The 11,317-nt window shown below is 36.9% G+C and overlaps 1 protein-coding gene across 4 annotated transcripts in view; it reads right to left on the bottom strand.

Annotated features, from left to right (window-relative positions):
- Positions 1-1,065: 1,065 nt before the first annotated feature.
- Positions 1,066-11,317, bottom strand: part of LOC127498478 (kelch-like protein 29) — a 243,050-nt gene continuing 232,798 nt past the window's right edge. For 3 of the 4 annotated variants that reach the window (XM_051867839.1, XM_051867837.1, XM_051867836.1), the window contains exons 12-13: positions 7,555-7,699; positions 1,066-5,099 (exon numbers count right to left, since the gene is read on the bottom strand). In XM_051867839.1, coding sequence (XP_051723799.1) covers positions 4,916-5,099; positions 7,555-7,699 — 329 coding nt within the window. In that variant the 3' untranslated portion in view covers positions 1,066-4,915. The remainder of the gene's footprint in view (positions 5,100-7,554; positions 7,700-11,317) is intronic. The other variant, XM_051867835.1, reaches the window with a different exon arrangement.

The raw sequence follows: 11,317 nt of genomic DNA, 5'->3' as shown, positions 1-11,317 counted from the left end.
ATGTGGTCGCTAAGGTGTTCTGAACAGTTGATAGATGTGTACTGCATGAAAAGTGTTCACTGGGATATTTTGGTCTGTAGATATGGTCTTATTAAACTCTACATGTTTACATTTTATGAATAAAAACGTGATGTTTACATGTGCAAAACTCACCACCATCACCCTGGGGTGTCATGTACAGTTGCCAGGGTGTTGCTATGTGTTTATTACATGAAGAGTCCACTGTGAAATTTTGGTCCCACTTTATATTAGGTGGCCTTAACTTTTATGTACTTACACCAAAAATAAATACAATGTACTTATTGTGTTCATATTGTATTGCTAAACACTTTTGCTGCTATTGAGGTGGGATACGGGTAAGGTTAGGGACAGATTTGGTGGTATGGGTAGGTTTAAGGGTGGGTTAAGTTGTAAGGGTGTGTTTTGGGCATAACGTGCAATAAACCAATCAGAGTCTCACCTCCCATTCCCTTTAAAAGCCAGTTGCGCTTGCACCATGGCGGATTCGCTATTTACATAGTGTAATTTGCAAGCAGAAAGACTGAACTCTTCTCCAGAGAGGAATCCTTTTATTTTTAATATTTAAAAATGTTTGTGTGCTGCTTACGCGTCCCTGTGTGTGTAACAAGCAGAGTGTATGCGCGTTGTGCACCTGCCTATATGCACATATTACTAACGCGCCCTTTAAATAACAAAAATAAATAAATAAATAAATTTAAAAAATACTGCGCAGTCATTTTCATTTTCAGAGGACATTTAGCAACACGCAAACAATGCGCCTGAACACACCTCGTTTTCAGACCGGCACGCCCATGGGCGAACAGATGGGCATTTGCTATTTAACCAACAGCTGGACGTGAAAATGTTAACTGCGTTGTGCTGAAACTAGCAAAAAACACTTGCCTTGCGCTTGGCATCGCATTGCGCCGGGTGTATGATAGGGCCCTTCATGTACTCCCGACATTAGAGCCGCTGAAGACGCACACAAAAACGGCACGTTTTTGCTCACCCCCAAAAAGTGGCAATTTTAACATGCTATAAAATTATCTGTAGGGTATTTTGAGCTGAAACTTCACATACACACTCTGGGGGCATCAGAGACTTATTTTACATCTTGTAAAAAGGGGCATAATAGGTCCCCTTTAAAGCGCCGTTTTTGAAGAGTGCACATGTGCGTATGTCATGTAGAATGTAAGAACAAGCCTATTATTGAATCTGGAAATACAGCAAAATTACTTAGAAAAATGAGAATTAGTACTCAGATGCCATGTCTGTAATTTATAACAAAAAATATAGCATTAATTCAAACTGATTCATTAAAAGAAGTTATTACTCCATCACCTGCGTGACATCATTAGTCAAATTAGTCAAACGACAAATTTGCGACAATGTGTGCTGCATCCCAATTTGCATAAACCATCCTAAATAGTATTCATAATTAGAATTAGTGCATCCCAAATCGCAGTATGTTGAAATGAGTATTCCAAAGATACCCGGATGGTCTACTTTTTCCGGTTAGAATCCGAAGTGCAGATCCATGCACACTCTAACGGCTAATATTGCCCTTAACCCATTGCACAGTGGACAAGGGTTCGATTAGAACTACAAACATGAGTTAAAAAAAAAAAAAAAAAAAAAAAAAAAACTACAAACATGGTGGATGTGCGAGACCAACGTAGAGAGGTTTAGATAAAAGGGGTTTAAATGATTAATAATCAGTACCTAACATGTCGGAAATATATTTATTCAATGTTATCCACATAATATTTCATCTGCAACAGCATTGTGAACTTTTGTAAAGATTTGGTCGTTTCGTAAAAAACATTTTGTCATTAACCTTTAAATGCATCATTATGCAAACACATGAGAAGTGTGAGAGAAGACCCATGACTCGCAGATCAACGTGCTACTACATTTCTCTCTGATGCGGTAGGAAATTAAATTAAACTGAATGTAGAGGATTTTACTGTAACTATGACAAGATGATTGACAGGGCAGTTTAAGGATGCACAAAACCGTCCGTTAAAGAGGATATGACCCAAAGTTTGCCTACTATTCTCCTACACACTCAAAAGTATGTACTTTTTCTTAAGAAAAACAGCACATACTTTTTGTGCATAGTATAAGTAGGCAAATTGGGATGCAGTAACGGTTTCAGGAAGTAGATGATTTCTTCAATGATGCATCGTACTATGGTAGTTAAGCAGCGAGCTATGTCGTTCTACGGGAAACAGTGTTTGCTAAGTGTGTATTGTCTAAAATGAGTCCACTGTGATATTTCGGTCTCTAGATATGGCCTTATTCAACATGCGTCTGTAGGATCTTCATCTGTTTTATCATCAAGTAGGTGTAAATCATAAGTATCATCACATAAAGTAACAGCACACCTTGATTCCCAAATCTCACAATGCTTATTTGCTTTCTTATATAGTCAAAATAAACCAGACTAGTGATTTTCATTACGAATGCACATTGTATTTTGAATATGTGTTATTGTTTTAATTAATGATGAAACACAATCATTAATTCAAACGATAACAGCTTGTGTTTTGTACATAACATTTCTTTAACATACTATACATTTTGTCTAGAAACAGTTTGACATGTAAAGTTCCTAAAATAAACTTTTGTTACTTTCGTGTACAGAGAATCGCCCTCCCTGTCAGACAGCGTGTTTCACCACTTGGTGGTTTGGCAATGCAGAGGAAATGAAGGCAAACATTTCCTGTTCTCTCTCCGAGTCTCAAATGTTTTGTGCTTTGGCTGCGTGCAAGAAAAAAGTGAAACGTTCCAAAGAAAAGAAAATCAAGCTACAAATGCCATATCAGCCCAGTTCAAGGCGATCAAGCCCACCTTCACCTTCCGGTCCAAGATGCCCCCAATTAAAGGTCTTACGGTGGATGGTGTTAGAAAGAGCAGAGACTCAAAAGCCATCTTCTCCAGTTAAGGGAAGGTCTTTACATATCTCATATAAATATACTCTTCTGTGTTTGACTCATATCTTATTATAAAACTAACATCAAGTTAAACTTGTGCACGTGAGTTATAATCAGGCTCAGACAGAATCTGCCCCACATACACCCCACATTTTTTAAAGTATAATGGAGCCAGGTGGTTGAAGAGGAGGACTTGTTTGCAGAGAATATATCTTGCATTAAGTTTATTTTACTTTCTCTGTTGCCTTTTTTTTTTCTTTTCTTTTTTTTTTTCTTGTTTTAAGCATAAACCTCACTAAATTAAATTTAGATTTTTGTTTTCCAATGGGGGAAGGAAAATAAACTTCATTCAAAATGCAGTAAATTCTCTGAAAACTTTTAATATCTTATGAAATTTTCTTTTCAAGTCACTTTAGATTAAAGATTTAGATTTAAATGTTTATATTGAAAAACAGTGATAAGAGTAGTGGTTTAAAAAAATAATTACTGCAGTATAATGACGTCAGCCGAAAAGGAAAGTAGTTTCAGAGTTTGTTTCAAGTTACTCCCTTTTGATGAAAGATTCCAAGACATTTCTTATTATAATAAAGTGGACTGGTAAATCATTTACTATAAAAATAAATCAATCTTGATTTCATATTGACTTCAAATCCATTCCACAGATTCCCCAACTTCCTTAAAAAACAGATTCTCTCCAGGCCTGGTTATAAATGACCCCTCGCCAGCTCTACCTTAGCAACTGTTGTCATGTACCATATTATCAGACAAGCTTTTGTTCCATACTAATGTAATTGTTCGAATTTTTTTACATGCATTTTCAAATCATTAAATAAACTCTTATTAAATAATAAATAAAGCTCTTATTCCCAAATCAACATGGGAATGAAAAAAAAAAAAAAAACTGCCAAAAATAATCTTAAGTTTTGAATTTTTTGAATTTTTTGACCTGTTTAAAAGTCATAAAGTCACTGAATTAGATATTACATTTGAATATATGTAAATATATTTCAAAGATTTGTAATTATTTTAACTGGAAAATAATTCAAAATACTAATCATGAATCATGTTTTTTTGCAGTGTATCACTGCTCCAATATAACGGCATGTTTCTAACTTAAATGTCATTTCATATATTGATTCCGGTTATATCGGCAAAAGCAGTTCTGTTCAATTACACTAATGTGATCAGCTGTAATTGCTTTTCTCTTTTCAGTGACTGTGAGAAGCATTTGGCAGTCTCTGTTCACAGTCTCTGCAGTTTTTAATCACGTTACTGCGTAATTTATCAGTTTCGAATCCAAACGGCAGATAAAAGATCCTCTGCAATGTCACGCTTCATTCCAGCCTGCGTAAGAATAATATCCAATCCATTTTACCAGCTCATTTTACTAACAACTGCACCATTCTTGTCAAGTTTGTCTGAGTGAGCAACAGTAACTAAGGCAGGCGGAGCTTAGCAAATGGTCAAATGAGGTTTTAGTGCACTTTTAGAGAAGCACTTTATCCCTTTGCTCCCCTACTTTATTAAAAATTGCTTGTGAATCGGATATGATGAAATAGTGATACAACTGAGTGAACCATTACACGAGTTACCGAAACCAAATGGTGTCATTTACAGTATTGCTCAAAGAAAAAAGAAACGAACATTATGCAAACAATTAAAATGGTAGCAATGCAAAATATGCTACAGAAATTTGTAAACAGAGATAAAAAGGAATTATGTAGAATGGAAAAAGGGGTCAGCCCCAATGGCCACAGAGCATTAAGGCTAGAGCCACGAAACACATCAACGACAGCTCTGTCAGGTGCGCTATATTACACGAAGGCCTGTTTGCACCTGGCAGAGAAGATTAGCTTCTACATTCCGAGTGGGTGTCAGAAAGTGAGCGAGGCTTCTGTATTAGCACATAATCTTGGGCGTGTGGAAAGTGGGTGTCCGGTGTGCTACAGGCGGTGAGGTCGTGTTTGTCTGCGTCAGCTTCACCCGCTCTGAATGTACTTCTTAATAACCACGCAGCCGTGTCTAAAGAGTGGGCAAGGCAGGCTCTGCTGCAGCGTCCACATGTTGGCACAGGGGTCGAAGGCCTCCATGGTTCCCAGCGCCGGGCCCTCGCTGCTTACGATGCCACCGGTTGCATAGATCTTCCCATCCAGGACCACCGCACTGGAAAACACGTTATTTGAGAACTGGTTCAGTTTCTTTCTTTCTTTTTCAAAAATTGATTTTCGCTTTGATTAACAAAAACAAATAAAAGATCCACATATAACCTGACTGGGGGAATAATATAATAATAATAATAATAATAATCATTTTAAAAAGATACATAAAATACATATAATATAAAACATTTCACAATATTTCACAATACTTTGTAATTTCACAACAATTCCAAAGTGTGAAACTTTGAAGTAGAAACACTGAAATAGTATTTTCTTGGAAAATATACTCCATTAATCTTTGTTTTATTTACAAACTGTAGTCTGTTAACTAATTACAAATTACATAACTCTAATTGTAGTTAGTAACAATTTACTTATTTACTACAATTTACTATTGCATTCTGGCTATTTTTGATTACTTATCACATAGATTTGAATAGGATTATTTTGTACCACACTGATATAAAAGTACAAAGATGAAGAAAAATATATTCCATTCTTTGTTATCAACCACATTAAGTGCATTAAACATAACATATTGCGTCCCAAATTAGGGTTTGTGATGGAACTGCAGGTGCTTTGTTGATGAAAAGCTAATAATTAATTACATCATAATGTAAAATGAAAGAAAAAAAATACTTTTAAATTAAAAACAACAAAAAAAGATTAAATATTTCATTTGTTTACCTGCATGTCATGTAACCAATAATAAACATCAGAGGACCGTGAATATGTGTATATTAACTTACAATCTCAAGGGGATTTCAAGTAAATCTTTTAGGTTAAAGGGGTTCGGATGCCACAAAAATGCATTTGTGTACACTTTGAAGCAGAGCACAAACCAATTGACAAAATTAAAGGGGAAATCATGCTAGTCTTAATGCAAATTCTTGGTCCAGTTTTAGATATGGACAGAACAAAGTGCTAAAATACTGTGTTTGCAGTGTTTGGGTTGTGAAAATGGCACCAGAACAGTTAAATTCTCTCAGATTTTTGACCCTAGTTATTCAAGAACAAATTTCTGGATTTCTTACCACATACATAAGCGTAATGATACAGATTATGTTCCCATTTGCCATCTTACATAAAGGCTTTGCATTGTCAAACTGTCTAACTGATGGATGACACGAATCATCTACCTCCTAATCTTCTCTTTGGGCCGTATTCATTTCAAGCCCTTGACAGGTTTCAAAATGTTCATGCGGAAACTCATGCGAGTGTGACTGTAACTGACATGTTGTTTCTGGTAAAATATTTGTATCGCAAATACACAGCAGAAGCATAAAAGGTGCCTGTTTGTGCTTTGGGGGGACGTGATGCACTAGCGATTGTTCGGCAGCTCGTTCATGCTTTATCTGCTGCTGAGCTAATTACTGCCTGTGCTGCGAATACCAATCAGCAGTGAAAGCATTTCAGGCCCAAAGCACGACCCTGGGGGACACCGAATAAAGTCTTAGGAGCAAACTGGGCAGGCTTTTTTTTTTTTTGTAAACTGGAACACATCACTTTAACAATGTGCTTTTCTCAGCTTGATCCATCTGCATTTACTTGATGATGGTTGTTAATGTTATTTTTCTTCATTAACATTAACAGTTATGTGGTGAAAACTGCATTTTTTTGAATATTTGAAAGCAACTGCAACAAATTTACATGAACATGTTGCTAAATGAATAACGACAATAACAATAAAAATAACTGTCAAAGCACTAAAACCTAAAGAGAAATGCTTTTTAGACAGCTGGAGTCGCATACTATATATAAAAGGGATAATCCACCACTAGCTGCATTCAACAATTTTAATTCACGACATGGAGGCAAAGAACTGCCTGACGTGAAGTGGAGGGTGGTTACTTCAGCATAGCGCATTCAAATTGTTCAATGCACAGCTGGCCATGGATTATTCTGCATTCATGGTCATTTGCCAGCACTGACAAGTTAAAGCTATCATTGATGTCTGCGGTGCTAAATTTAGCAGGAAGGGTTAAAATGATGGTTATTTTCATCATCTACAACTCATTAGATCTACCATTCTGCACGCTTTAAATCAGACAGTGCGGTAATTAGTGCGGTAACGTTACATTTATTTGATATGAATATATCAAATTATGAATAATAACATTTATTTGAATGAATTAGCCTATCAAGAGTGAAAGGGAGAGAGAGACGTATGTGCGTCACTTTGTAAAATTGCAAAAGTTCAATAATTCAATAATTAAGTAGTATGAAGTACAAAGAAGTAAGAAGTATGATAAATAGTAATAGTGATACACCACTAACCAGGGCAGACTTGTGCAGTAAATCTATATTCAGCTGTATTTAAAGAACCATCAATGCACAAGAATGGTTTTAGTAGCCAAAGAATAACTAACTTTCTTACAGCTGCAAAAACTCTAAAATCAAGTTTTCTCCAGGGACAGATGATGGTCGGCACTCATTTGTGGTTAACATACTGGCCTTACCTGCAGAACTGTCTGGAGTGGTTCATGTTGGGTCCTGCTTTGATATTTCCTTTCTTGGGGTCGTAGATGGTGGTGGCTCTGGCGTATGCTCCTCCAAGGATGAAGATATATCCATTAAGAGTCACAGCTGGGGCATATTTGTTATCTGAACAATGGCAGAATAAAACACAAGTCACCACTAACCCATTTTAAGTCCATAAGGCCAAGAACATCCAGCATGTAAATTTGCAAATGTGAATGCATGTGTTAATGTGTGCTACTGTGTTACTAGTGCAACATAATGTACTTGCATCTTGCATGCAAGCTGTGGCTAGAAGCAGTTTTGTTATTTTTATGAAAGATTATGATGATTTCTTCCCTCTGTGAATCATTAAAAATAAGACCAGAAACACATATTAAAGTAAATAAGGTCAATTGATTTTATGTTGACTTCACATGAATCTAAATGCATAACACCTCAAATCAACTTATAAGCAAGATTACAAAGCACATTTTACAGCAGAGAAAAGCAGTTCTTATTGGTTTATTACATTTCATTCAGTGAGAAAGGCACCTGAACAGATATTAATTTCAACAATATCCAAATATAAGAGTAACAGCTGGGGTCATTCTGTCGACTGTCCAATTGTAAATCAATAGCCCTGTTCCAGCACATTATGCTGGCATGAATGCGGTTAACTTCTTTGATTTAAGTAATCAAGCAGGAGAAAACACATAAATAATTGATGAGTGGCAAATAATTGAATTGAATTCACATTCAACCCAGCAGCTGTGACTTCAACCTCAGCCGCTGAAGAGAGACGTGAGAACATTGAGCTAATTAAATCTTGAGCCTTTTCAGATTTGGAGTGAGACCTCCCGGGAAGAAGAGATATTACAGATAATATAAAAAAACAGAGAAAGGAGGAGGGAAGCTTAACAAATAATGGTCAGAAATAGAAGCGTGCATGCAGATCCATGTGCAATAGGCAATACTGAACACTAAACAAGAGAAATATTTGATCTCACTTAATATATCAAAGCTAAGCAGTGCCCTAAGTACAAGACAAATATGAGGAGATAACCACAGTCCTAGGGTAAATCTCACAAAAACCTGTTAAGAACTGGGTCATATTTCAGCCCACAACAACATACATACATACATAAATAGAAATTTGTTATATTTTGAGATTATCTATGGGTAAATAAGTTATATTTACCACCTGTTCAACTGCTCAGTAACACAAATATCTAATCATGGCAGAAACTCAATGCATTTACGTATGTAGACATGGTCAATACGATCTGCTGAAGTTCAAACTGAGCATCAGAATGGGGGAAGAAAGGTGATTTAAGTGACTTTGAACATGGCATTGTTGTTGCTGGTGCCATACGAGCTGGTCTGACTCTACTGGGATTTTCACACACAACCATCTCTAGGGTTTACAGACAATGGTGTGAAAAAGAGAGAATATCCAGTGAGCAGCAGTTCTCTGGGCGAAAATGTCTTGGTGATGCCAGTTCAGAGGAGAATGGCCAGACTGAAGAAAGGCAACAGTAACTCAAATAAGCACTCGTTACAACCGAGGTCTGCAGAAGAGCATCTCTGAACACACAACACGTCGAACCTTGAAGCAGATGGGCTACAGCAGCAGAAGACACACCGGTGCCACTCCTGTCAGCTATGGATAGGAAACTAAGGGTACAATTCCACGGGCTCACCCAAATTGGACAATAGAAGATTGGGAAGAAGTTGCCTGGTCTGATGAGTCTTGATTTCTGCTGCGACATTCAAATGGTAGGGTCAGAATTTGGCATAAACAACCTGAAAGCATGGATCCATCCTGCCTTGTATCAGCGGTTCAGGTTGCTGGTGGTGTAATGGTGTGTTGGATATTTTCTTGGCACACTTTGGGCCCCTTAGTATCAATTGAGCATTGTTTAAATGCCACAGCCTACCTGAGTATCGTTGCTGACCATTTCCATCTCTTTATGACCACAATGTACCCACGACGGCTACTTCCAGCAGTATAATGCACCATGTCTCAAAGCTCAAATCATCTCAAACTGGTTTCTTTAACATGACAATGAGTTCACTATACTCAAATGGCCTCCACAGTCACCAGATCTCAGTCCAGTAGAGCACCTTTGGGATGTGGTGGAATGGGATCATGGATGTGCAGCCGACAAATCTGCAGCAACTGCGTTATGCTATCATGTCAATATGGACCAAAATCTCTGAGGAATGTTTCCAGAACCTTGTTGAGTCTATGCCGTGGAGAATTAAGGCAGTTCTGAAGGCAAAACCCGGTCCAACCCGCTACTAGCAAGGTATACCAAATAAAGTGGCCTGTGAGTGGCTATTATGGCTTAAAGAAAAGGAAATTCTTTACATTTTGTCATTATGTCTGTTAGTAAATAAATAAATAAAAGCTAATAAATAAATTAATGAATGAATGAATGAATAACATTCTCATTTTAAAGGAAGGGTAGATGATTTGCTTTAAAAACATTTTTTTGTTACGCTGGTTAAAAATCTCTTCACATCCTGATAGCAATCACAAAGTTAAGTGTTCTAAGTGTATTTATGTATTTATATCTTCTGTGGAAGGTGTAGGACCATCAAATGCCTCGGTCCAAGGGATACAATAGGATGTCCTACCTGCCTGTCAACATATGTTTTTACATATCCTCACGCACCCTGTTCATGCAGACATCATATGTCATCAGCACGTTTCATGCTATGCAGAGTTAAGACAGATGCCAGTCACAAGCACCACAACCGAAACAGCAGCCATCATTTACAGTTCTTCCTGAACTAAAACAACAAGCTTTTGCTGCGTTCAAGCCATAACTACTGTAATTTGGAAGAGATGGAAACCCGTGATGTTATATTCAGAGCTGTTTGTGACTAAAATTTATGTGTTTAAATGGCAACACTATAAACCCCGAAATGAATCTGCAGCAGTCAGATGGTACAGGTCAGTAGGGGTGTAACGGTACATGTATTCATCCCCAACTGTACAGTACAGATGTCACATTTCGGTTCATGCAGTTAGACGATGAATAGTCAGTCACAGGTGATTCACACTCCAATCCAGAAGGGGGCGTGCGCGGTAATGCAACACTGTTTGCTAACTGCCACAACAGGAAAAAGAGCAGAAGAAGACGAAGAAGAAGAACAGATTATATAGATATGCGTAATCTCTTAACCAGTGTTGCAGAAAGACGTCAATAAAACAGCTTGAGAATAATATCTCACATAGTATATTTACCTCAGGCAAGTCATTTACTGTCCACATCATGCTAGTTCATTAAATATATATATATATATATATATATACACTAGTAAATATATTCATTATATTTACTTTACCTGTTAGGAATGTCTAAATTATTTAATATGTTTAAATAAATCTGTCATGAAAACAACTTATGACAGTAACTGTGTAAATGATTATATTTCAAAAATTAATTGGAGTAATAATTGTATAATTAGATTTAGAAGTTAATGCAAAACCAGCCTGAAGTGCTTTGATTTTTTTAATCCTTAAGAAAATGTTAATTATAATGTTAATTACCGAGGTACGTACTAAACCGTCATGTTTGTGTACCGTTACACCCCTACAGGTCAGTGCTCTTTAAGTTGTTTACATTCATTTATGCGTCTTTCGTGACGCTTTTGTTTGCTCCCTGCTTCACACGTTCATGTGTTTTGGAAGAGGCATGGCTTTAGAGACGCTCTGAAGGGAGGGTGGGATCTTATGCTTTTCAAAGCTAGTTT

This window comes from Ctenopharyngodon idella, chromosome 17 (genome assembly GCF_019924925.1).
Source record: "Ctenopharyngodon idella isolate HZGC_01 chromosome 17, HZGC01, whole genome shotgun sequence".
NCBI classification, from domain to species: Eukaryota; Metazoa; Chordata; class Actinopteri; order Cypriniformes; family Xenocyprididae; genus Ctenopharyngodon; species Ctenopharyngodon idella.
This window is presented reverse-complemented; position numbering and strand designations above follow the sequence as displayed.